This window comes from Exophiala xenobiotica, assembly GCF_000835505.1.
Source record: "Exophiala xenobiotica strain CBS 118157 unplaced genomic scaffold supercont1.7, whole genome shotgun sequence".
Lineage (NCBI taxonomy): Eukaryota > Fungi > Ascomycota > Eurotiomycetes > Chaetothyriales > Herpotrichiellaceae > Exophiala > Exophiala xenobiotica.
The window spans coordinates 2,864,414-2,889,333 of NW_013562488.1; the positions used below are offsets into that span (position 1 = coordinate 2,864,414).

At 53.1% G+C, this 24,920-nt stretch overlaps 12 protein-coding genes across 12 annotated transcripts; 5 read left to right on the forward strand and 7 right to left on the reverse strand.

Moving 5' to 3' along the window:
• Positions 1-556: 556 nt before the first annotated feature.
• PV05_11756 (uncharacterized protein) lies at positions 557-1,348 on the forward strand (the record flags this gene model as incomplete). The annotated part of the gene is made up of 1 exon (XM_013455270.1): positions 557-1,348. The coding sequence occupies one exon, from the start codon at positions 557-559 to the stop codon at positions 1,346-1,348; it is 792 nt and encodes a 263-aa protein (XP_013310724.1).
• A 389-nt stretch (positions 1,349-1,737) lies between these two features.
• On the reverse strand, positions 1,738-2,851 carry PV05_11757 (uncharacterized protein; the record flags this gene model as incomplete). Its single annotated transcript, XM_013455271.1, has 4 exons — positions 1,738-2,209; positions 2,320-2,486; positions 2,549-2,746; positions 2,810-2,851. 4 exons carry the CDS (start codon positions 2,849-2,851, stop codon positions 1,738-1,740), a joined length of 879 nt encoding a protein of 292 aa, XP_013310725.1.
• A 1,835-nt stretch (positions 2,852-4,686) lies between these two features.
• PV05_11758 (uncharacterized protein) lies at positions 4,687-5,088 on the forward strand (the record flags this gene model as incomplete). The annotated part of the gene is made up of 1 exon (XM_013455272.1): positions 4,687-5,088. One exon carries the CDS (start codon positions 4,687-4,689, stop codon positions 5,086-5,088), a length of 402 nt encoding a protein of 133 aa, XP_013310726.1.
• Positions 5,089-5,651: 563 nt separating this feature from the next.
• Positions 5,652-8,185, reverse strand: PV05_11759 (uncharacterized protein; the record flags this gene model as incomplete). The annotated part of the gene is made up of 2 exons (XM_013455273.1): positions 6,277-8,185; positions 5,652-6,191 (listed from the first exon to the last, which is right to left on the reverse strand). The coding sequence occupies exons 1-2, from the start codon at positions 6,448-6,450 to the stop codon at positions 5,652-5,654; spliced, it is 714 nt and encodes a 237-aa protein (XP_013310727.1). The 5' UTR covers positions 6,451-8,185.
• Positions 7,228-8,136, forward strand: PV05_11760 (uncharacterized protein; the record flags this gene model as incomplete). The annotated part of the gene is made up of 1 exon (XM_013455274.1): positions 7,228-8,136. The coding sequence occupies one exon, from the start codon at positions 7,228-7,230 to the stop codon at positions 8,134-8,136; it is 909 nt and encodes a 302-aa protein (XP_013310728.1).
• Positions 8,186-8,419: 234 nt separating the features above from the next.
• PV05_11761 (uncharacterized protein) lies at positions 8,420-12,590 on the forward strand. The gene is made up of 2 exons (XM_013455275.1): positions 8,420-8,976; positions 9,051-12,590. The coding sequence occupies exons 1-2, from the start codon at positions 8,468-8,470 to the stop codon at positions 9,991-9,993; spliced, it is 1,452 nt and encodes a 483-aa protein (XP_013310729.1). The 5' UTR covers positions 8,420-8,467; the 3' UTR covers positions 9,994-12,590.
• Positions 10,396-13,370, reverse strand: PV05_11762 (uncharacterized protein). Its single transcript, XM_013455276.1, has 5 exons — positions 13,026-13,370; positions 12,198-12,967; positions 12,016-12,131; positions 11,582-11,962; positions 10,396-11,485 (listed from the first exon to the last, which is right to left on the reverse strand). Exons 1-5 carry the CDS (start codon positions 13,319-13,321, stop codon positions 10,601-10,603), a joined length of 2,448 nt encoding a protein of 815 aa, XP_013310730.1. The 5' UTR covers positions 13,322-13,370; the 3' UTR covers positions 10,396-10,600.
• A 942-nt stretch (positions 13,371-14,312) lies between these two features.
• Positions 14,313-15,604, reverse strand: PV05_11763 (uncharacterized protein; the record flags this gene model as incomplete). The annotated part of the gene is made up of 4 exons (XM_013455277.1): positions 15,496-15,604; positions 15,040-15,409; positions 14,673-14,953; positions 14,313-14,617 (listed from the first exon to the last, which is right to left on the reverse strand). The coding sequence occupies exons 2-4, from the start codon at positions 15,315-15,317 to the stop codon at positions 14,313-14,315; spliced, it is 864 nt and encodes a 287-aa protein (XP_013310731.1). The 5' UTR covers positions 15,318-15,409; positions 15,496-15,604.
• Positions 15,605-16,555: 951 nt separating this feature from the next.
• Positions 16,556-19,388, reverse strand: PV05_11764 (uncharacterized protein; the record flags this gene model as incomplete). Its single annotated transcript, XM_013455278.1, has 7 exons — positions 16,556-16,675; positions 16,750-17,957; positions 18,009-18,381; positions 18,435-18,466; positions 18,516-18,741; positions 18,792-19,224; positions 19,297-19,388. 7 exons carry the CDS (start codon positions 19,386-19,388, stop codon positions 16,556-16,558), a joined length of 2,484 nt encoding a protein of 827 aa, XP_013310732.1.
• Positions 19,389-19,762: 374 nt separating this feature from the next.
• PV05_11765 (uncharacterized protein) lies at positions 19,763-20,756 on the forward strand (the record flags this gene model as incomplete). The annotated part of the gene is made up of 2 exons (XM_013455279.1): positions 19,763-20,650; positions 20,709-20,756. The coding sequence occupies 2 exons, from the start codon at positions 19,763-19,765 to the stop codon at positions 20,754-20,756; spliced, it is 936 nt and encodes a 311-aa protein (XP_013310733.1).
• Positions 20,757-20,939: 183 nt separating this feature from the next.
• On the reverse strand, positions 20,940-21,880 carry PV05_11766 (uncharacterized protein; the record flags this gene model as incomplete). Its single annotated transcript, XM_013455280.1, has 2 exons — positions 20,940-21,793; positions 21,847-21,880. The coding sequence occupies 2 exons, from the start codon at positions 21,878-21,880 to the stop codon at positions 20,940-20,942; spliced, it is 888 nt and encodes a 295-aa protein (XP_013310734.1).
• Positions 21,881-22,645: 765 nt separating this feature from the next.
• On the reverse strand, positions 22,646-24,536 carry PV05_11767 (uncharacterized protein; the record flags this gene model as incomplete). The annotated part of the gene is made up of 8 exons (XM_013455281.1): positions 22,646-22,877; positions 22,931-23,062; positions 23,119-23,419; positions 23,467-23,712; positions 23,768-23,898; positions 23,950-24,064; positions 24,121-24,362; positions 24,415-24,536. 8 exons carry the CDS (start codon positions 24,534-24,536, stop codon positions 22,646-22,648), a joined length of 1,521 nt encoding a protein of 506 aa, XP_013310735.1.
• Between the last annotated feature and the right edge of the window lie 384 nt (positions 24,537-24,920).

Consider the following 24,920-nt stretch of genomic DNA (forward strand, 5'->3'; position numbering starts at 1 on the left):
TCAACAATACTTACAACAACTCGGTTGCAAGCACTGCAAGCTCTGCAAGCACTGCAAGCTCTGCAAGCACTGCAAGCTCTGCAAGCACTGCAAGAGTGCTGCAAGCTAGAGGCCGACCCGTGCTCTCTGAGGTGCCTACTTATTTAGACGATTGATCTGCTCACATCCACAAATTCTCAATAACGCGTACAACAGCTCGATTGCAAGCACGGCAAGTGGTTCACCGACCTACTCTGCTCTGTTATCCAATTACCCAATCCCAACCTCAATCTGTGAAGCTGATACTTCCTTGAGCACACGACCAATCTAGCAGCAGCAACCATTCTTGGAGTAAGCCTGTGATTGCTCGACTTCAAGCACAGCAAGCTGACTAAATCGCCTCAGCCTTGAATTTCAGTATGGATCGCTACGAAGACGATCCCGAATACACGAAGACCCTCAACGACGCCGTCTTCTACGAAAACAAATACCACGACACCAGAAAATAGATCATGCCTTCACCAAGACTTTCAGGGACATTGCCTACGATGCCGAAGCAATTCTTGATGATCTAGTCATGCCAGTGCCGAGAAGAAAGGATGGCAAGTTGTTCGTTGATGCATCTGCATCGGTGACGTACCTCCCGGACATGCTGCACGACGTCGTCTACCAACCAACAGAGCTCGTACGAGACGCTATGGTCATGTACATTCAGATCCGCGGTAGCCTGGCTGTGTACAAAGTCCGAGAAGACCTCGTCCGTCTCCTACGCGACCTCTGCCCAAAGGTGGATACTACTGTTCAGAAAATGCTGCTCGAGGCCCAAGTACCAGCACTATTGACCCAGACTTGGCAAGCTTCTGCAATGATGACTCGCGAGCCGTTCATTAAGTATTTCCACTTCATGAGGCGTCGGCGGGATCATTGGCACCAGTCACTCAAGCCCAAGCTCCTGGAGTGCGATGAGAGCACAAGGTCGTCGTTGAACAAGTGTCTTGCACGGGTGGTGAGCTCTTACAAGACTGGCGTCGAGATCCTGAACGGAGAACTGTCCAAACTGGAGGAGAGGTTTGCTGGATTTGAAAAAGAAGGTCTGGTGTTGAACCAAATCAATGAGAAGGTCAGTGAGGCGCAGGAGGCAATGGAGGAAGATTTCCGCCATCTATGCATGTCTTACATGAGCTACAAGATGCAACGCGAGACAGGGGAACGACTGAAGCTGATGATCGCCCAAACATGCTTGAGGAAAGTGAGTGCGAATGTGCAAGATCTGAGAGGCTGGTTGGACATCATCATGGAACAGGAAAGACAGGCGACTGAGCTGGCAGACGGCTTGAACGACACTCCTATGGGAGGGACGGGCTGCTGAGCGGCGCCATTGGGCAGGAGCGGGTGATAGCGAGGCTGTTCAGGTTGCTAATGCAACCTAACCTTGGTGCTTGAAAGGAGATTGAGCTGGAGTGTTGGTGCTTGAAACACGGGCTGACATGATGCATGCGGATGGGGCAGATGACAACAGCAAAAAACAAGGCCAAATGATGTTGTCGCCTTCATCAGAGCCTGCTGCTGAGCCTAGTCAGCACCGCAAGATGAGAGAAGTTGACTCGAAAGGGAGTGAATACACAAGTCACCCTGATACTCGATTTTGCTCAGATATCTGGGCTGAGATTCCAAAATCCCCCTTGATTTCCCTATGCCTGATATAGGTGCGGAGTCTACGCACGGAGACGCGCCGTCCTTCTAGTCCCCTAGCCTTTCTTATGACCATACCTTGACCGCCTGCTCAATCACGGCTTCCATCTCCAACTCCGGCAGATCCAAATACTCATTCCCAACTTGTGCGATTGCCTCATGGACCAGATCACTCCCGTACCCATCAAGGAACATCCCAACCTTGACGAGCCACAGTGCAGACGGCATATCCTTGTTTTCGTGCCACGAGCCCTGCGCCTTTGCAATCACCTCTTCCGCATCAAAGTGCTTGGTGATCTCGTACTTGACGCTCTGGATCTTCTCGAGTGCCGCGAGCACGTCGTTCTGAGACGCCTCAAACGCACGGATCGGCACTTTATTGGCGGTCTTGGAAGGAGGAGAGAGTAGGATCTGGGCAATGCCCTCTGCGGCCCAGGGCAAGGTACTCCACGACAAGGTGTGCTCGCCTGTACCCCAGATTGTCGCTGTGTGCGTTTTGATATTGATATCGGCGAAGCAGATGGCTGGATCGAGTGCCCTGTTTCATTTTTGATTAACGAAGAATATTCGAACTTGGCGTTGTCCGTTGGCAATTGGGATACCAGACTGTACCCAGTACTAGAAACTAGGGAAGAGGAAGAGACTTACCAATCCAACCATAACCCGGTTGGTACAGCCGTCCACGTGAGGCCGGTTGGCTCCTTGCTTTTGAGAATCTCGACTATCCGACCCTTGGCATCGAAGAGGGGACAAAGCGCTCTGGCTGCAGGGTGGGTGTTGTTGAGGCCATATTCCGAGGGTAGGAAGCGCTTGACCTTGGCCTCGATGGCAGCGTCGATCAGTTTCTCTCCCACTGCGATAAGGTCGTCGGACCAACGGCCGAGACCACCGCGTCGGCGCCTCGCATGGCGTTGACGAGGTCATCGTACCGGAGGGCGTCGTTGATGTACTGCACTTCCACACCGTCCGGGAATGTCGACTTGGTTGATTTGCGAGCGATGATGGAGACGTTGAACGACTCGGGCTTGGCCGCGAGTGCTTTTACGACGTGGTGGCCAATATTGGTGCCGCCGGCCTGGATACCTATGTCTTAATACAGCGGATCATATGGTGGTGATGATTGGGAAGAGCGCCTTACTCCAAAGACAACGATGTTTCTCACTAGTCCTTCTGAACTCATGTTGATCTAGAGCCTTTTCGTTGGTTAAAATGAAGTGGATCCGAGGTACGAGTAGGGGTTGCCCTTGACTGTATCCGTTCAGTCGGTCTGAGCAGCCTTTTTTGCTCTACGACTGCCGATGCTCCTTATATACTTGTCCATTGTGCCTGGTCTTTGAGGTAGTAATCTAGTATTGCTTAGGTGTTATCTCCATGCCGGAGGTCGAGTTTGATATTGCTCAGCGGGCATGATCGTCCGAATCCGTCCAGCAAATTCAGTAAGAGTCCTGATTACCAATGACATATTTTCTAATCAGATGTGAGGCCGTGAATGGTTATGGAATTTTTTCTGGTGTCGCCAACAATACCTGATCTGGCAGTAGGCAATTTGTGATTACTAGCACTCGCTGCCGAGGAATGGATTATCTTACCACCGAGGACTTGGCTGGTGAGGGCCATCATGGCCTAGCTTAGCCTCGCCTATATCTTTCACGCCTGCAACTCCTATATGTAACTGAGCTCTACAAGCTGATAATTCCAATTACTAGAATTTGTTCGCTGAGCCCTTGGTACATCATCGACCATTGCAAGGCTGATCTCTACTTTAAGCACAATTATTTCCCACTCTGCATTTCGACGCAAGTTGCAGGGAAAGTAACCTCAGGGGCCTCCCCAGGACGCTAACACTCTCTCCCCTTCAAACAGGGTGGATCGGATATCAATACATCTAAGGTATGTGCCCTGCCTTGTTTCTCATCATATCCCAGTCGAACGTCACACCATCTCGAGAGGCGGCTACAACAACGAATCGACAATGTCGCCGTCCTCATCAAGACCATTGCCAACCACTGCACCGACAGAAATGCGCATGTACCCGCACATACCGCTGACAGAGCCAAATTCGTGGTCGTTCCTACATTCAGGTAGCTTTGCGATTTGTTCGCTGAATACGTCCTGATGATTTCCATCTCCCGCCCACTCGTCCTGCTCCATAGCACTTCTCGCAGATCGCCAGAAAAACAGATTCCACCGTGGCCCCTCTGCTGAAAAAATTGCCAGTAGCAGGCGGTCACTCGCCAGCAGATTTAACCACGTCCAACACATTGGCTGCTTTAGGCACCTTGCCCCCTTTCAGACAGGTCGCGAACTCGAGAAGAAGCTGCTTGAAAGGGCTGACACCGTAACCAGGGAAAGTTTCACGCGAGGATATAGCAAATGACAAACATGAGCACAATCGATGGCGGACCGTTCACGACCCTTTCGTGAGTAACGGCAGATGTGAACTTGGGTGAGAGCCGACGCTGATTATCATGCAGCCCGAACGATCTAGTGATCGCCGTGATGGGTATCACTGGGTCGGGCAAAAGCACATTTATATCCCACCTCGTGGAGAGTGTTGTGCATATCGGACACGATTTGACGTCATGTCGGTACTTACCAAGTGTTGGTGCAGAGGTGGATGTGTTCTAACAGCAGCGCAGGCACCATGGAGGTCGGAATAAACAGCTTTCTCTCTACCAAAACTCGCGACGGGTATACCTCATTGACACACCAGGATTTGACGACACTAACCGAACTGATACGGACGTGCTCAAAGACGTGGCGTTCTTTATGGCTCAAACCTACAAACGTAACATAGAACTCGCCGGCATCGTTACTTTCTCAAAAGGGGCTTGATGGCGCGGCGTGGCAGCAAAGTCGCCCGACACACCGATGACAAAGCGTCGGCAGAAGCCATCATTGCTCTGATCATTGAACTTGAATCTAAGATAGTACTTGACATACAGAAAGAAATGGTAGACCAAGACAAGAGCCTTCAGGATACTGCAGCGGGTCAAGAGGTCGAGAAAGCAGGACATGAATAATCAACATAGGAGAGCCCAATCCGAGATCGGACAGAGGGAAAAGGCGAACTTGGCTGCGGTAGAAACTCAGTTCGCCGATCAGATCAGGGAAGCACAACGCCAGAGTGATGAAAGAAGAGCGGAGGCAGAGAGGCCTAGACAACGACAGAAAGACCTCGAAGCTAGCATTGTGCAAGAGCAGGAGCGATACGCCGAGAAGGTGAGGGAACTGGAAAGGAGGAGGTTTGAAGTGGAACAGCAACGGGAACAGCGAAACTCCAATAAAGGGAGTATTATTTCAATACTGGGTGTTCTCGCAGGGCTTGGTACAATGGCGGCTGGTGTCATAACTTTGAATCCTCCTTTGGCCGCTATGGGCGCCGGTATGGCCGGTTCAGCGGCAGGAAGTCGCTAGGACTGATGATAACATGCAGGCGACACGGGATGGGAAGTATCACTGGGACATCTCACTTCGACGTTGCGTCGATCATCCACTGCTCTCCGCTTGTGCCATGCCCGGGTATGAAGTTCATTGATATTACTTGTTATGGGTTCGCTCCAAACGACATGCCCAATGTCCTTTACCGCAACTGGCCAGAGCTTCTGATGGATGTCATCCTTAGCCTCATCGTCCCTGCGGCTCAACGGAACAATTGTTTGCAACCGGGACCGGATCCAGCTGCCGCAGGTTGCGATCCGCCGCCACACTGATAAGGTTTGGTATCCCAATAGCAAGGAAGCCAAAACAGTCAACTTACCTCAGGTCCTGTACAGGACCTTTCAGATTTGCAGCTTCCAACTACTTTACATACATTGAAAGTCCCTAGATCTTTCATTTCCTCGGGCCCCCACACATATGTACTGTATAATGAGAGGGCATTGCTTGGGTGACGAGCTAAGCGTTGTTCTGGACATCGCGGCGCACCATGAGACCTAGAATGAATGATTTTCCAGCATTCATGCTACCTCTACTTTGTCCTATTTACTAGCAGCCGCTGTAGCCTCCTTGTCAGCGGCCAACATCTCCTTTATGGCGGGCCTATTCACGCAGCGGTCCCACCAAGCACTCACAGCTCTGCGACTGAGGATAAAATGTCCGTAGCCGCACACGAAAAGTCTTTGGATCAGTGGAATGTAGTAGATATCCGTGAGGGTGAAGTTCTTTCCAGCCATGTAGTCTTTGTCCTCTAGGAGACGTTCTGCAACGTCGAAAAACAGCTCGACCGACCGCAGTGCATCCGAGACCACGGCGTCATCGGGAGGAAGCCCCCTGAATTTCTTGACGAATTTCTCGTAGACGATTCGACCAGCAGGCTCGGCGAAGTAGAGCATTTCTACCGACTCTGCCTGGTCGAACAGCGCCGCAGCCTCGAGGTCCGCGTCCGGCGGTAAAAGTGGAATGGAGTACTTCCTTGCCAGGTATTTGCAAATTGCGCGACTCTCGTAGAGAGCGAATCCTCCGGGGAAAGTTATGTTGGGTACTTTACCCCATGGGTGACGTTTCATGTTTTCCTCGGACTGGGTGCAGAGGGTGTTAGCGAACACAATTTGCTCGGGCCAGGAGAACCAGCGTCGGGCCTTCCAAGAGAAATGGTTCACGCACCTTCTGCTCCCCTTTTTGAAGGTTGAGAGGCACGAGGTCGTAATAGATGAAGCCACCTTCGGCGAGAGTCAGACGAATACGATCGGTGTTGGTCGAACCACGAGAGCCATATAGAATGAAAGCTGCCATTTTCGACCGGTGCAGTAGTTGGCTATTCGTGATGAGCTTCGACATGTGCAAGTGCTTGGAGTCATTTCGACAGAGATCAGGGGGCCACCCAGCTTATATTGAGACATTTGGGCCTCGAGAAGCGACGACGATAATCGTGTCAATTGCAGGAATGTGGCGTGTGCTGGTAGCCTGATAGGAGGATGAAGGATGAAGGTCCCTGAATCGCATCCATGGTTGGTGGGTTCGCTCTCGCTACCCAATCGAGCTAGTGTTGGCGCCCCGGGGGGTGACTCGGGAGAGATAGTCGCCGACACCGACTTCCCTTCCTCATGGTGCCGGTCATGAATCAAGCTGCATTATTTTGATTCACCTGCTCGGATTTCTTGCCTGCTACGATTCTTCCTCTCACCTCTAAGGTATTGCGCGACAAGCGAAGTTGTCCCATGTCCGCCCACCCATGGCCAGAAGCCTTGTCCACCGCAATCGGAACATCCAATCTAGAACGAAGGTAAAAACCGGTTGTGCAACCTGCAGGTCAGTATATCCCATCACCAGTGTACACCCGGCTGGCTAGATCTTCAATAGTTGTGCTGACATAGCAATAGAATCAGGAAGGTCAAATGCGACGAGAACAAGCCGTTTTGCCAAAAATGTGTCGACACTGGTCGTACTTGCGACGGCTACGAGTCTCCCTTTAGATTTTTCACCAGTCCACCCATCCAAAATGCCAATGCTGGTGGCATCAAATCAAGAGATGGTTTGCCAGCCATCCGGCCCACGTTGACTGAGATCGCCCCTCAAGATATCGACCTGCTCAATCGTTACTTCTCAACCAAAACCATGTTCGACGTGAATCTGGGCTGTGACGAAGAAGCAAGACAACTCCTCCAAGCCAGCTTGACTGATCCGCCTATACGACACGCAGTCATGTCTCTCAGAGCTCTTCGGGAAGATCTCGAGACGTCCGGAGACGTTCCAGCGTCTATCGCGCAGCAGACCCGAAGCTATGACTATGGCGTCCAGCAATACTGTATGGCTTTGGGAGGTCTTGCGACAAACTTGTTATCTCCGGGTTCAAGCGGGTTGAAGTCGGCATTACTTTGCTGTGAGATCTTCATCAGCATCGAGCAATTGCGGGGCAATTACGCTGCTATGGCCCAGCATATGGTTCGAGGACTCAGGATCATGCACGAGTACCGGGCAAGGCCAGGTTTTGTTGCCGCGAATGATTTGGTGCCAGCACAGCATGACCAACTACCTCTCCTGGATGTATTCATCATCAAGCTGTTTGCTGCACCGTGTAAGTTCGCGGATCCTCCAGCAACAGCCGACATGAGCGGGACGACGGTGCCTGTGTGTTCGATCGCGCCCGATATGCGGAGAGGGATCACAAGGATCGCGGCATCGACGCTTGAATTCCTCGACAAAGTGTCGCAAGTCGAATCGATAGGAGCCGCTCTTCGACTGCTAGCCGAGAAGACGGCCCTGTTGGGCTCCTTAGAATCGTGGGTCAATGCTCTTGACCACGTTCAGACGGAGATCAGACCTCCTGTCCCGGAGCTTATTTCGGTGTCTTTCATGCGCTTCTTCCATCGGACACTGAAAATCGTTCTCTTGGGGGCACTAGACTCCTCACCAGATCTTTACGCCAAACTGGGGACCGAGGACGACCAATTGCAGGGTGTAGCTAATAATATAGGGGAAAGATTAAAGACTTGTAGAATGAGTAGTGGAACTAAGAGTGGCTGAGGGGAGCGACCCCGAATGCCCTGAAATTCATAGAGCTGCTATGATACAAGGTCTAAAAGAAAAGCGGTAGATGATTTGTTCACTTGGTACCGTACCTTAGTATAGTAGTACTAGTAGTACTCGCCCGATTGCTCCGAAAAATTCCGTGTCTCCCGGCTTCAGCCTTGCACGAGGAAGGCTGCATCGGCTGCTAAGCCAGGTCACGTGTCGCTTGTCTTTAGCCTGTTCCTGATAACTCCGACTTCATGGTTACTTCTTCTTCCTGACTTCTTCGTTAGCGGCGCACCATCTTCATCAATAGCGCTACACCCATGCGCGTGATGCTTGTCAGATGGCACCTCCCTCTCAATCTCCACCTTCACGGCTGCGAGCCGGACATCTTGAAAGAGCAGAAGGAGGTATCAAGCGCCGTGTCCGGACTAGGCAAGCATGCGAGTCCTGTCGGCGTCGCCGTAGGAAGTGTAATGGCCGTCTTCCCTGCGCGCAATGCATTGGCTACTCTTATCCTTGCCAATATCTTAGCGGCGCACCCGGCAACGTCGAGGAACAGACATCAAGGCTCGAAAGTGATAACAGCAAAACTACTGATCTCAATCAACTTCATGTTGGCACGCATGAAGTCGCGGAAGCATCAGGATCTGTTCGACTATCGCAGCAATCGAACAATGATGGTCCCGAGAAGGGACCTGAAAATCATGAGATTAGGTCAGCCAAATTTCGGCCGACTGTGGACACAGTGAAGGGTCGATACTCAAATGCTCATAGCAGCATTCTCCTTCCTCGCAGGCTGGGCCGGACCATGAACTTATCAAAGCACATACGCTTCCATTCTTATGGGTGGTGAGCCGCCCATTTCCAAAACCCAGGCCCTGTCCTTCCAGTGTCCTGTCGCGTAGCCTCGCTGATATCGGTAGGAACGTCAACACGCGACTTGAGCCGACGGCGTTCATCGCACCGGCTGTGTGTCGACTGCTCACATTCCAAGATCTGTCTTTCTACAGCCACATCTTCTTCGAATTGGTGGATCCAATTTATCATTTCATCGATCAGCAGAAATTCCTTGACCAATGTGCCCAATACTGGACGGCAAAGAAAGACCTCCTCCAAGATATCGAAGCAGTTGTCTGTGGAGTCGTGGCACTCGGATCATTTTTTGCCGACAAACCGTCTCCAGTCGAAAGCTCGCTAGTCGAGCATGCCAAACAGGTCTTGGATATCGGATGCGCATATGCACCTGGAAGAGTATCTTTGACGCAGATAGCCGGCTGGGCTCTACGCACGTTATACCTAAGATTGACTACACGCCCACATCTATCATGGTACTCATCCTGTTCCACGATGCATGTCGCCGAGGCGATTGGTCTCCACGTGAACCTGGAAGATGTTGAAATCATCACCGGGGACTCGACAGAATTTATCCCAGAGCTCACCTCATCACGCTCAGACCTGTTTGAATGCGCTGTCTTCATCAACATGATCATATCTGCGGAATATGGCCGCTCTCGAGTTATTCTGCAAGGTGGAACAGAACCCAAGTTCGAGTCAACTTCCAAATTGGCGAAATTGACCGCCATCATGGTCCGAATAGAGTCCTCCTTGACTCAAGAAGCGAGAATGAACATACTGTCAACCCTTCAAGATCTACCTGGAGAACCTATGATCTTCATTCTCCTGAAAACTGATGTCACCATACACCTGTTCCGCAGACATTTGCATTTATACCAGGACACGCTGGGGTTGCCGGAAAGCACGATCTTGCTATCAATTATAAAGACTGGGCTCTCTGCCATACGTAGTCTTGTACCCCAACGGCAGGCGTGGTGGAACGTCTCTTGTCAACACCGTTCCAGTCGCTGATGGTTCTTTTGGCAATGGACACGGACGACAGCTTATCGATGGTTGAAGAGACATTCTCAGTCTTGAGCCTTGTCTACAACACGTTCCCTACTCACCTTGCAGGCGAGGTTGTTCAAACAGCGCAGACTCTTATACAAGGACTCCAGAAGCGTAAGACGAGGCAAGCAGAAATGTTGAATAAAGCATACACCAATAATCAGTCGACCATCGAAACACCGTCTTGTTACAACTCATCATCTGGACTTGGTCAGGCTGTAGATCAGGCAGAGGTATTATTCGACAGTTGGCTAGCAGGGGAGGCAAGCTGGAGTTGGCTACCCACTGACACCATTTTCGAGCAAACATTTGATGCGAATGCCGATGCATTTGGTCTCGGCTGAGCGAACACCGTACAGTACTTCGTGAGTACTAAGGTACCTAGGTACGTACTCTCAACCTGATGCCAACCATGCCATGCGCCAGCTCAACCCGAATTCATCCCAAATTCCTACCAAGTGCATCCTAAATCCATCCCAACAGTGGAACCAAAATGGCCCTCAGCATATATACTAAGGTATCTTACGGAGTACGTGGCGTAGTACTACAGTAAAGGGTCCAGCCCGCTCAATTACCAGGTAATCTCAGCATGCCTCAACAACTCCTTCATCACAGGTCCAATCTCACCAGGATGCACCGGCACCACAATACCCGCATCCTGCATCGCCTTGACCTTATCCTCGGCCGTCACGCTGCTCCCACCACCTGCGATCGCGCCCGCATGACCCATGGTCCTCCCCTTCGGCGCCGTACGGCCCGTGACCATACCCACCACCGGCTTCGGCTTGCGCCCGGCCTTGATCTCCCCTTCGCGATACTGCTTCAATAACGCCGCCGCTCTGATCTCAGCGTCCCCACCGATCTCGCCCAGCAACACAATTCCCTTCGTTGCGGGGTCCTCAATCATAGCAGTCACCGCATCCAATAGACTCGTGCCTGGCAACAGATCGCCCCCTACGCCAACGCAAAGGGACTGGCCGAGCCCAGCTTTCGTGGTCGACCCCACAGCCTCGTATGACAACGTCCCTGACTTCGATGCGATGCCCACGATGCCCGGCGCGTACTGTAGATGAGGCATGATGCCAATCTTGCAAGCGTTCACGGGCGAGATGATGCCCGGACAATTGGGCCCAACGAGTCTCGACTTCGATTGTGTGCGCAACACTTCCTGCACCCGCAGCATATCGTGCACGGGGATGTGCTCGGCCACAGAAACGATCAGGGGAACTTCGGCTTCGATGGATTCGATGATGGCATCTGCGGCGAATTGCGCGGGAATAAACACCGCGCTTGCATCGGGCTTGATCTCATCGACTGCTTGGCGGACGGTGCTGAATACCGGGAGACTCGCGAGGCTGGCATCGGTGTGCTTGCCTGAGCTGGACTTCTGGGACCGTGAGACGCCGCCGACGATGTTCGTTCCATATTTGATAGCCTCTACGGCGTTCCTGCTGGCCTGTGTGGTGTCATAAAAGTGTTAAGATTGTCCTTTGCGTAGAACTGCATTGAAGACATGGAAGACGATTGGGGGCTTCATTCGAGAAACACATACCGCACGGCCGGTGAAACCCTGATACATAACGCGGGTGTTCTGATTGATTGCGAGATTGGGGATGGATTCATTGTAGGAAGCAACTCTGCGTGATGAGCTGCGGAATGGGCGACTCTGCTGCCGAGTTGCCAAGACGGATGTGGATGCTCGTGGCTCCTTCAGAATGCTGCTGGAGAAGGACGAGGTAGAAAAAGCTCTGAGCGCTTTCCGGCCGATCGACACATTCGAGGGGACATAGTTGTTTGGCGGAGACTTTTGCGCTGCTTGAGAAGTGGAAGAGTCCTGGGTTCTCGTCGTCGCTCGGTTGGAAAGCTCAATGGCCTTCTTGACAGCACCATCAAACTCAGACTCGGCGAAGAGTTTCAGGCCCGACTTTGCGATCTAAAGACGGTCAATCACCACTGCTAACGGGTTCAAAGAGTGAGATGACGAACCATCTGTTGACCTTGCTCGGCGTTGGTGCCCTGCAAACGCACCACGACCGGCACGTCTCCGAAATGCTGAGCGGCGGCAATGACGGCCTCGGCGATCATATCGCAGCGAATGATACCTGCACGCGCCAGACAGTCAGATCATCCCCGTTCCTACCCCATGGTTCGTTCCACGTGGTACTCACCTCCATAGATGTTGACCAATATCGTGTTGACATTCTGGTCGCTCAGGATGAGTTCGAAAGCCTTGACCATCCGGGCGACATCTGCCTGACCTCCGCCGTCCAGGAAATTGGCACATTTCCCACCGAAATGAGCGACGGCATCATTGGTGGCCATCGCCAGACCCGCGCCGTTCACGAGGCACCCGATACTGCCCTCGAGCTGGATATACACCAGCCCGTGCTTCTCGGCTTCGAGCTCTATAGGCTTTTCTTGAGACAAGTCTCTAAGCTGGAAAACCTCGCCTTGTCGGTGCGCTGCGGCATTGTCGACTGTCAATTTGGTGTCGGCACACATGAGCTGGCGGCTCTTGCGGTTTTGAACCAAAGGATTGATCTCCAGAAGGGTGGCGTCGCGCTCGCGGAACACTCTGTACAGGTTGGACAGCAAGTCCTTGACCTCAGCGTGCCTCTCGTGGCCAAGTTCAAGTTTCTGGCAAACCGTCGAAACAATGTCATCGGTTATTCCTTCGCTGTACTTCAAAGGCACGTTGATCACTTCCTCTGGGCTTCGCGCGGCAAGTTCTTCGATGCCGGTACCTCCACCCTTGCACATGAGCAGGACTGGTGCATAGTGTTCGCGACTGACGGTGAAGGCCAGGTAGTATTCATCCGCAATGTCGACTTTCTCCGTCACGTAGAGCTGGTTGACTGGAAGACCTTCGGAGCTGGTTTGCTTGGTGACGAGTTTGTGTCCAAGCATGCGGGATGCAAATTTCTCTGCTTCTGATTTACTGTTTGCCAAAACGTCAGTCACATCTCTTCGGATGGAGACGCAACGAACAACCTTACCTCGAGACAATGTGTACGCCGGACTTCAGCCCATTGTCGAAAGATCCTTTCCCGCGGCCTCCAGCAAGGATCTGGGATTTCAACACGGCGTTGCCTCCGAGAGCCGTGACTGCTGCTCCGACTTCCTCTACCGAAGTCGCCGCCCTACCACGGGGGACGTCGATCCCATATTCTCCAAGCAAGCCTTGTGCTTGGTGCTCATGCAGGCTGAGGTGCCGTTTCGATGATGTTGAGACCACGCCGGAGATGTTCTGCAAGGCTGTCGCTGCTGGCCTTTTGCGTAAAGTTTTGAACATGGTGTAGTCTTGCGCTAGACTTCGAGCCACGATTATCCCGAATCCGGGCCATGACCGTCGAATCCGAGGCTGTTATGAAGTATATAGACATTGTTAGCAGACTGCTTGCAAATGATCCAAAGAGAGTGATGTGCACAGACGGAGGATTCCGAACTCACGAGATCCAAGTGGCCGAGATCGCTTGCTGCCGAAAACGACTAGGCGTGAGCAATTCGGCGAGAGATTCTTGCGGGCCGATAACAGGACTTCGGACCCATCATGGACCTATTTCTTCCGTGCCCACCCAGCATCAGAAAGAAGGGGTGGATGCGCGCTTACACGGTCCGGATGCGGAGAAGCCTGGGGGTTCGGCCTAAGTTAGCAAGTCTAGCATCAGATCATCTCGCAATCAAGCCGGAAAGGCTTGGGTGCACTTGGTACGAGTGGGCAGTGAGGACTCTGACGGAAGGCTGCCCTTTGAATCGTTATGATCGGAAATAACAGGAATTCATCGTGCCTATGGAGTAGACGATCCTCTTTGGCCTGCAATAAATGAGGCACGTGACCAGGCTGGCTATCGGTCGCTTTCTGGTTGCGTCTCTACCCTGCTTCCGGGCTGCGACTACTGCTTCCTAGCTGTGCAGCTTTGAGCAGGAGTGGGTACCTGGGTAGGCAAGCTCGTGGCTCAGAATCAAAGGGTCGGCAAGGGGCAGCGAGGTATGCTGTGACGAAGAGCTGTGCGTCTCGTAATGGGATGCTGTCATCGTTGGGCCGGATGCCGTACATGGGAAGACCCCAGCAATTCGGACGATAGGTATGCCGAGCAGTTCTGCCACCCGACACATGCAGGGTGAGACGGTCTGTTCTCAAAGGGCCCTCCCGGGCTCAGGTAGTATCCGTCTCATACCAGGGTCGTTATGACGTGTATGAGTTCGTCATTCCATAGATTTTCATGCTATCTAGCAAGCTGTTTAAATACACCTGGGTAAATATCAGGAAATGTCAGAAGTATTTATACACAGTCCTCAGTTGCAGTCGAGGCAATTTTCTGAGTGGGCTCGGACACGACAACATCAGGACTCGATTCCTGATCTTTAGAAACCGGTGCCGTGCGGTTCCAAGGGAATCTGAATCCGTTGTTCTGCCACTCCAGGGCTTCCGGATGCGAGTCGAATTCCAAGCCAGCTTCCTTGCATTTCATCCGCACACGGCGAGTCCGAAGGAGCCAGATACCATGGGAGACGAACATAGACATCTCCAGGAACGCGCACAAAGCGTACAATGTCCCGAATAAAGGATCGAAAGTATTTTGGGCCACTGACACGCGGTGAGAATGTGCATTATTAGTGAGAGCCAAAATGAGCGAACTTACCCAGTGACATCAAGGAGAAAAATGCTCCAAACCAGTCGATAATGAGGAACAGAAAGTCAATGCCAACCACCCTTCCTCTTCGCTTGATCAACTCGAAAGGTATGGGAATATATCCCGAGATAAGAAGGATGAAAGCTAGTGCGCCTATCAATGTCAAGGGCCATTCCAGATTCTTTTCGTAGTAGGCCTTGCGAAGGAGCCAGACGAGAAGTCCTTGAAGACCTCCGTCGAGCACAAGGATGGCCGTACAGATCAGGAAGACGTTCCTTGCCTTCCATTTGCTGCTTGACAGGTTAGTTTGTTGAAATCGTGAAAAACGGAATGTATCCGAGATCGGTGTTAGTGCTGGGAATGCGGGCATGCATACCTCGAGTAGTACATGCATTGACCCCAATTGACAAGGCAGAAAAGACAAAAACACTGTGGCTGGATCTGGATGGGGATGTTGAAGTTTTGAACGATTGCATAAGCCCCGAATGGCACCCCGCTGGCCGACCACAGGAACATCATGGCAGGCGGTACTCCTTCGGTCGACTTGGTGCGGTAGCTTCGATATATCTGAGGAAGGAGCTGGACGCACCAGAAAACCGTGCCGATTGTACCAAGCACATTTGCCGCAGGTGGAATAGAAGTCTGAGGCGCCATATTGAATCTTGTTATTGCGAGTCGTTCCCAATGGGTGTCTTGAGGTGTTGTGCAAAATAACCGGTTGGTCTCGGGGATATCTGGGGGAAGAACTTGTTACACTGTCAGGCCAGCAAAGCCATAAGAGGGACCCTTTCGGAATCCAGTGAAGACTCCAGGAAGCTGTGTTGGGACGTACGCGGTCAATGTGCCCTGTTGATGTGCTTGCCTAGGGGTCGAATTTCCACCAACAATCAGGAATGAGAGATTCGGTCTCCCTGGGTTGCTCGGGGTGTCTCCAAGATGAGAGCAAACCAAGCACAAAGAAATAATAACGGCAAAAACTCAAATTGCAGCATCAGACCGTAACAATTGAAGGCGGAGAGACGGCCCATCAGGCCTGAGCACGGGGAGCAAAGCCCACTGGACCGCACGTGCAGAACTTTTCAATGCAAAATTTTCCAACTTGGCCAGAATCGTCAAGTGGATGCCTCCTGTCGTCATGGAAGCGGAGGGTGAGACGGCATATGCAGCCATGCTCGAGATTGGTCTCTGCAGGGCACCAAATTACACAGAGATACTCTGAGCAACGATGCCATGTTCAAAATTGGAGTGGTCATGAGTACTGGCCATTATATGGGGAGGTTCGTAAGGACGGAACACCACGACTGACTGCGATTGTGCCGTAGGTTTAAAGTTAAAAACTCGCCAAGCTTGTAGTCACGTGGCTGGATCACGTGGCAAGGCTTGAGGCCCCTTATCACGTGTAACGTCTTCGAGACTCCCGGGTCTGTTGGTGATGTTTCAAAATGCGTGTTCTCAAGCATTATGTCGCAAAATTGGCCTATCTCCTGTCGAGGTGGATGAGTGACCATCTCTCTTGAACGTCTTCCGAGCGAGTGCACGCATTTTTGACTTGGACGGCCGCTGGTACATTCATCGTCCGTACATGGCGCGCCCTCGATGCATCTAGGTTACCTTGCGGTTCAACATTCCCATCTGTGTCATATGGATTGTATGTACTACAGGGTGGTATTCTGGAGGACTTTTGGCATTCTGGTCGTGCAGGCTAGGGCCAAACTCACATGACCTCAACCCCACGCGTGCGAAAAGTGATTTGACCAAGTGATTGTCGTTCAAACGGTATATGTGCATGCCCAAACGCGCCGTGTCCATCATATTCTCATAGTCTTCTTCAAGCCATGCTTCCCTCGCTGGATTGAGTAGGATTTCCCGGCGCTGTGCCGTGCTGTCTCGACTCACAGGCTAAAATTCCACAGTGTGGACATCGGGTCGTGCAGGGCCATAACGGTAGAGTAGTTGGCCACCGGGTTCGCGGCCGTGAATATCAGATCGCCAGAGCCGTCTTCCATGACCGGCTGCACCAGTGGAATGCGTTAGCCAAACCACTTTCTAGCACTAGATAGATAATGTAGACTGACACGAGACTTACCGCAGAGATCTCCGGCGTCATCCAGTTGGCCGACGATTCGTAGGTCGCAAACATCTGCTGGTCATCGATCCATGTTGAGAGGTCGTCCAGAGGCTCCGGATCTGGCAGCTCGGCTCGTTCGAACGCCGCACCGTTGAGGTGGGAAGTGGCGGAGACGTGCGAAGGCGCAACTTGCGTATTCGGTGGACGGTGGAAGCGGATACTGCTCGAGGTTGTGGTGTTGTTGAGGCCAGGCGTGGAGGGCGCCTTCGACGGGACCGAGAAGTCTCGAGGCAATGTTTGCTGCACCGCCTGGGGACTCGCGCATGCCCCGACCGTGAAGTCTTTAGGGACTTTTGATGTATTGTTCCTCGGACTCCTTACGACGCCCGGCCCCTCGTTTTCGAATTTCTTCACCAGCATCTCGAGGATGTCGGCCGCCTTGTATGCTTCGACACTCTGGTCCCGCATCGACGCGTGGATGCGCGCGCTGAGACTCAATGCCTTGATCATCTCCGTCCTGGTATACACGCCGGGCGCGGCTCTGTGGCCGGCCGTGCTTTGGGCGGGTTGACCAGAGCACAGATCGGCGGTGATGATGGTCGCAGCTAGCAGGTAGTCATGGATCGTGAGGGAGGTTTGGTAGTGGGTCAAGCTTCGCAGGCGGCCATCGACCGGGATGTTTTGATTTTGGATCGCCTGGAAGCGAAGTATAGATATGGCAGAGCTTAGACAGACCCGTCGGGAGTACGAGAATCGATCGTCGATGTTGGAAGTCTCGAGGAATCGGCTGTGGAGGACACAGAGGGACTTGTAGTGGATGCTCGACAGGACAAATCGTGCGGAGACAAGCACGAGCGAGTCCTGGCTGGATAGCGGACCAATCTTATAATATTCCGGCACATTGTGGTAGAGATTCCTCAGCTCCCGATCCAGTTCGAGAACCCGTTCCCAGCTCATCGCCTCGGAGCTGGTAATCTCATCTAGAACACGCGCAAATCCAAAAACTAGTTTGGACTTGGCGATTAGATAGGAGACTTGGGTGGGCTCAGAATCCGGAAGGGACGGCGGCAATGAGGTACAGTCCTCGTCGAAGGCCTCGTTATCATAGATATTGCGAGGGAAGGGGCCTTCGAGCAAGGGAAGCCCGATTAGAGAAGGCAGGCCAAGCTGGAACGATATCATAATGTCAAGTTGTCTGATATAAGCCCAGTTTCGTCGACGCATCTCTACCTGTCATGGTTGGTCAGTGGTGCCAATACTCTTACATTGCTCGCGACTTGCCTGGAAAGGAGTCGGTGTTAACCCAGGTTGCGATTGTTGGTGATAGCCCATCCGCATGGCGAGCCTTGCGACCATCCCACCCAAGACCCAAACGCTCGATTTGGCGTCCCTACTGGAGACGTACTCACCATAAATGTGTAAACCGAGAGCCTCGATGAGAAAGTCTTGAGGGCGGGTATAGTCAGCCAGGATTAGACAATCCGTCAGACGGTTGCGGAAGGTGTTGGCGAGGTCTCGACATTTACCCCGGAACTCTTGAGGTTCGTCGCCTTCTCGGAGATAGTCGAGCATGGCGATCCGCAGGGTGCCAAATAAGATGGCGACCCACGCGATCGAGGTCGTGCTTTCGTCGTTCCAGAAGCGTTCGTACTGGGGGGCAGAATGTCAGTCTAGGCCACAGATAAGGCGAGGAATTTGCCAACCTGTCGCAGGAAAGAAGCTTGGTGCAGGATATCTATTCAGATTAGTGCTGGTATGGCTAGCCCATCAACCTCAACACTTACGGAGTGCGGGATAGAGATGGGCAAAGAACCTCGTGATCATAACGTCGCAGCTGTAGCGGGAGGGGAGCTGTGACAGGATCTCCAGTCGGCTCAAGTTCTTGGCCGAACCGAAAAGAAGCGTCGGACCTGGATCGCCAGACGTCCGTCGGAACAGCTGAGATATGATCTGGTTTTGTTCTTCATAATGCTTGCGCTGAGCATGGAGATGTGAACGAACTTCGCCGATCTACGCTCCATGTTAGATAAATCATCTGAAAGACTGAGAGAACCGCCGACCTCGTTCAGCAACAGACCCCATTGTGCTTCATCGACGGACAGACGTTCCTTGTAGTCGGAGTTGATGTTGATAACGGTCCCTGATCTCACACGAAGCGTGGTGGTCTGCGTCTCCGACGGTCCCGAGGCATCATCACATCTACCGCTGTCGGCATTCGCGTCCTCCAGACTCTCGTCATGGTCGGCATCGATGCTGGTTGACGGAGTATGGATCTGGTTCTGCTTCGATCGGGTTTCCTTCAGCAGCGTGAGAACCAGCTGCTCCAGGTGATCAATTCGCGCCTGGCCACTATCCGAGACGGGTAGGCTAGACAGTTCAGGCTGAGGTTGCTTTGGACGCGGCTCCGGTTTGCGAGAGAAGTAGTAGCACGCGGTGATGTCCCCACGATTCACACAATTCCCACACGCAGGCACATCCCGATCGCATCTCAATCTGGGGCTCAGAAGTCAGCATGTAGACTTCGAGACGTGGGGACTGCGAGGGTGCTAAGTCGCAGTAACGTACTTCCGGTTCCGGCAGGGCATACAGGAAACGGGCCGCCGCTTCCTCGTATTGCGCAGGCCAGCTTGGCCGTTGGGTCCGCCGAAGACGGGCATGGGGGTCGATCAAGGTCGAGACGAGAGATTTCAGCGAGACGATGGCTCATGTTCGTGGTGATGGAGATAGGGAATCATGATGTCCTTTAGCAAATTCGGACAGACGAAGAATCCGGAGTTAGTGGTGAGGGGATCGTGGGGGATGTCGACCAGGCGGGGAATGCAGGCGAAGGCTAGCGAGGCTCAGGGCGGCATAGGCCAGCAGCGCTAACGGAGAAGACGGAGTCGTTGACGGAGTTATGTGGATCCCTCTATTTCCTAGGTCGTCGTCCAAACATCTCGATTCAGGTGGCCATGATAAGATCAATGCCCTCGCAGTCCAAGATGGCCGCTGGAGGAGCTCGACGACAAGGCAGCTGTAGCACACCGTCAACATGCCTGCGATCTCGAACGGATACGGCACGACACGTGCGGTGGAATTTCTCTCCGACGGTCTGACCATTCGAGGCGTCTTACAGTTGCCCGAGGGTCAAGGGCCGTTTCCCCTTGTCGTCCTCGCCCATGGTTTGGGCGGATTGAAAGAGTGGTCTCTTCCCGACGTGGCTGCTGCTCTAGTCAAGGTTGGGATCGCGGGACTCTCGTTCGACTATCGAAACTTCGGCGACAGTGAGGGCACCCCGCGTGAAGAAGTAGCGCATTACGGCCGCCTCCAGGACTGGCAAGACGCCATCAGCTACGCATCCAGTCTGCCCGAGGTCGACGCGCAGAGAATTGGCGTCTGGGGCACTAGCTTAGGCGGCCGAGACGTGCTCGCCATCTCATGGATGGACCGACGTATTAAGGCCGTGGTTGCGCAGGCACCTCTAATCAAATGGACTCCTGTCTCGGCCTCCCGCATGGCCGGCTACGGAGATGACCTGGAGCGCTTTGAGCGCGAACTGGCCGAGGATCGCAAGGACCGGGCCCTCGGAAAGGAGCCTCGCTACGTGCAGTTTGTTAAACCGACCGGCGACGACATCAAAGGGGCGTTTATCGGACAGCTGAGCGAGGCGGAGGCCAAGAACTATACCGGCCGTCTCACGCTCCAGACCTACCAGCCAACCACCCTGGTCGACGTCACGCCGTTTGTCGAACTCATCGCCCCGACGCCCGTGCACTTCATCCTCGCAGACCAAGATTTCTTGCCTGGCCAGAAGGAGGCCTACCAGGCCGCCAAAGAGCCTAAGTCGCTGGTCACCATCCCGGGAAACCATTTCTCGCCATACCTGGAATTGGAGTCGAAGCCACAGTCGATCGCTGCCACCCAAGATTTCTTCTCTAAAGTGTTCTTGGGCAGTTAGGTGGTGATTGAATAGCAGATAGAATGTATGCTGCCAACAGACCCGAGATAGATATCGAGCGGTGTGGACACCTAAAGCAATACCATAGGGACGGTACCTATACTAGTACCTACATCAAGTGCACGTAATTGCCCCACCATCCAGCCATGATCATACTCGAGAGAATACGTACTCGAATCCACTCGGTCATTTTTTGAATGCTTTATATCATTCCCAATCCCCGAACCTACGTGGCCACATATTTGGGCGTATTAAATTCTCCAGGATTCTTTCATAGAGCCATCCTGACCTTCAACAAATCCTTGGAGACGATCTCATCTTTCTTCTGCAGCAGCTCTTCCACGTCCCACCGCGAGTCGATGTATCTGTCCGCCAACCACTCCCGGCGCTCCTTGGTCAAAAACACCAACGTATCCGCCACCATCTCCGGCGTGTCCGTAAGGCGATTGAGGAGATCCTGGGGGAACCCCTTAGCCATATCCGTCAGGACGCCGCCCGGCGCGATGGCGTAAGCCAGGATGCCTTCGGACTGGTGCTCTAGGGTGAGGTATTGGTTGAGCTTGAGCACGGCCTGTTTGGACGTCTCGTAGGCCGAGCCGCCGGGCAACGTGAAATGAGCGCCGACGCTGGATAAGACGACGATGGTCTTCTCGCGACCCTTGAAGAGCAGCGGAAGGAAGCCACGGGCGATCAGAAAGGGTCCCTTGACGTTGACCTCCCAGCACTTCCACCACGTCGCGGCATCCGTCTCCAGGATCGGCACGTAGGTGATGGCGCCGGCATTGTTGACCACGATGTCCAGGCTGCCGAATGCGTCAGAAACCGCTTTGACCGCCTCTGCTACCGATTGTTCGTCGGTCACGTCCACCCTCAGGGAGAGGAGCTTCGGCTCAGCGCGCCCCGCTGCTTTCGCCGCTACCAGCAGGTCCGCTTCGACAGGTTTAGAGTCCAGGATGTCGAGGAGGACGATTCCCGATGCTCCTGCTCGGGCGTACGAGATGGCTTCGGCTCGTCCAAGGCCCCGAGCAGCGCCAGTAATGAGCACGTGTCGGCCGGTGAAGTCCCACTGCAAAGGGTCAATCGCCGTGTAGGAATCCTCCCGCTGCGTTGCCACGAAACCCTGTCCTGGATTGGGGTCAGTAAGATTTATTCAGATAGCCTGGGATAGCTTAACCCACCGGTGCTGGGGTCTAAAGCTGGAGTTTTCACCATTGCGACGGATTTGCTGTATCTCAACCGAAGCTTAGGCACTTGAATGGTCCAGAAAGTGCTTTAATTAGTATTGACCATCGACCCTTGACCCTTAGACCCTAGATGAACTCTCAGCTCTCCATTTCCCCATCTTCTCAAACGAGTCCCGCCCCACGCCGGTATCTCCGATGCTCTGCAACGACAGAGACTCCGCAAACTCCGCCCAGATGAGTGTCCAGGAAAAGGCTCCATAGAAACCCGGGGATTGGGGCGTTGTGGAGAGGGCTTGAAGACTTTTCGTCGTGGCCGGCTGAGTTTGGCTTGTAAGGTCAAGACAGGCTCGTCGTGCCACCTAGGGGATTACCTTCACGCAAGCGATATACTTCTGCTTCAGTGCATGGACATGTCCAGGCTTGGAATTGTTCTTCACTACTCGCGTATGAAGATAGAACACCAACGTACCAAGGGTCTCAGCTCTAGTCTCGAAGTGATGTATGTCGACCAAGATGCACGATCTCGCTTTCCGGAATCTCCTACTACTAGTATAGAAAGTCTCAATAGGATCTGGATGCAGCACAGATGATCGGTATCAACAACCTGTTGTTTACAGGTTGAAAGGTCCTAACTTTTGTATCCCCCTCAAGACTATACAATGCATGGAGCAGTTGAGTACGGCTCCCTCGTCCCTGCTAACCCTACTTATCAACATTGCCCGCATTCACATCATGCTCTGGTGACATCGGCCCGTCTTTCCTCGCCACTTAGTCTCTTTCCTCGGAATCAAAGTCAGCCTTCGACGTGTTCACACTCGGCTCGATTAACATTGGGAAGCACCAGCTTTTCGCTGATCTCAAGTGCCTGCTCGGGGCTCAACTCGGGCCCATCCAGCGCCACACGAACGTGTCTGTCACCAAAGATCAGGCCCACTTCCTCGAGAGATTGGCCCTTGGTCTCGGGGCAGACAAGCCAAATGAACGGGATGAATGCCAGGAGGCAGCAGAGGTAGATAAGGATGATTCTGGCGGTCCCTGTCAGTGCCTGTGCGTTTGGGGGAACGGTGATGCGACATACCTCCAGCCGATGTTGGCAAAGGCCGTGGGGGCGGTATCCAACTGGACCACCAGGATCAGAAAGTATGATCCGATGGCGATGGACATTCCCTTTCCGCGCATGTTATTGGGGAAGATCTCCGTGGTGTAGATGCTGCGCCCGGTCAGCTCGCTACACCCTTCCTACAGATGAGGAGGTTGTCAACTTACTAGGTGGTGGCATCGACAAACGTGGCGTACATGATGATGTGAAGATACAAAAAGAAGATGGCGGCGATGGCGGCGGAGTGGGATCCGCTCTTTTCAAACATGGCGAGAGACACCACCATCCCAATCATGGCGCAAGCATCACCTACCCAACCGATCTTCAAGGCCAGAACTCGTCCCATCCGATCCACTGTAAACGCACAGATGGTGTTGCCGATGATGGTGAAGTTGGCCCAAATTCCCGTAAACATCAGTTGCTTCGGAACGCCATACCCTAAGCTGCCATAGAGAACCGGATTATAGACTGAGCCTGTTAGTGACCGCACGGGCTTGGGGACAAGATCACCATACCGGAGACGAGCAAGGTGGCCGTCATCTGGCTTCCTATCATGACGAAGACTGCGACTCCCACTCGTCGACGATATGTAGGGACAGTGATCATCTGTATCCAGCTGACTCTTTCCTTCTCGTCCTCGTCATGCTGTGCTCTGATTTGGAGATATTCCTTGTGAGCAAACGTATTGTCACAGTCGTGTTTGCTGCGGTGCAGCCTTATCAGAGACTTCAAGGCATCGTCATGGCGGTCCTTGGTAATCACTGGTGAAGTCAGCCATGTACCAAGTCGGCGGTATAGGCCGATCTAGTTACTTACACCACCTAGGAGACTCGGGCATGAACCAGACGCCCAGAGCTAGGGCCAGTGGGAAAATGCATTGGATCGCTAGTGGTAAACGCCATTGGGTCCCATTTGCATTGACAAAGTAGAACCCGTAGCCGATCCAGCTACGACTGTTCAGCATACAGCTCCCATAAGTTCCAAGTAAGTGGACTTACGAGGGTAAGATAGTGCCCAGAGAGATCATGATACCATGAGTACCGACGATCAGGCCCCGGGATTTGGGTGGCGCGATCTCGCTCTGAAAGAGAGGCACCAACGCAAACAGTGCCCCTGTGGCGAACGGTCAGTTAAGGGATCCCTGTGTCTGCATCGTGCGGTGGACGCACCAATTCCAAAGCCTGCAATGAGACGGGCGGCAATGAACATGCCAATGTTGGAAGCACCAGCTTGCAGTGCACCACCAAGCACGGCCAGCGCCGAGGCCAGGGAGAGCGACTTTCTCCGACCAAGCGAGTCGGTCGCCTGGGAGGACAAAACGGACCCTATCAAACAGCCGGCGATGTAAACACCGCTGACAGCACCGACGAGCTGCGTTGCATTAGAGGCGGTGTCGAGGCCCATGTAGGTACTGGAAGAGAGTCAATTCGTAGCAACAAGACGTGTTGGCTCTAGAGACTCACACAAAGGAGGGTTGGGCAGAGGTAGTGGCTGGGATGACTGTGTAATAGGCGCACGCAATGGAGCCTATGGACAGGAACAATGCCACCCAGGTACTGTAGAGGCTCTTGGAATGGTCCGACATCTTGGTCGAGGAGAAGATGAAACTACTGCGAGGCGAGAGCTGCCGAAAATGGACTCGACACAACGCATCGTGGCCAGGCTACAGGTCGTAATATATCGATAGCCCCTGACCACAGCGACAACCTTCTGGTGGGCAACGAGTGTCTGGGGTTCGGGGTATCTAGTGGAGTTTTCTGTGGATACCTGAACTGACTGGCCGATAAATCCAGTAGACTGTCCAGATCCTGGGGATCCACACGGACATGGCGGAGAGGCTAGAGGAGTTCCATATCATCCAGCTATACATCACATGGCCGTGAAAGTACTGCATTTTTGACACTTCGGCAAGACGGACACGAGTCTAGAGCTGTCGACGGAACATTGGCCATTCAAGGCAGCAGCACCC

Bases quoted from the DNA above. Each gene is read 5' to 3' on its own strand.
- PV05_11761 (XM_013455275.1), top strand. From the start codon at position 8,468: ATGGCACCTCCCTCTCAATCTCCACCTTCACGGCTGCGAGCCGGACAT. The intron at 8,977-9,050 runs GTGAGCCGCCCA...TGATATCGGTAG, and splicing joins CGCTTCCATTCTTATGGGTG to GAACGTCAACACGCGACTTG.
- PV05_11762 (XM_013455276.1), bottom strand. From the start codon at position 13,321: ATGTTCAAAACTTTACGCAAAAGGCCAGCAGCGACAGCCTTGCAGAAC. The intron at 12,132-12,197 runs GTGAGTACCACG...TGGCGCGTGCAG, and splicing joins ATTGGTCAACATCTATGGAG to GTATCATTCGCTGCGATATG. The intron at 11,486-11,581 runs GTATGTGTTTCT...GACACCACACAG, and splicing joins AGGGTTTCACCGGCCGTGCG to GCCAGCAGGAACGCCGTAGA.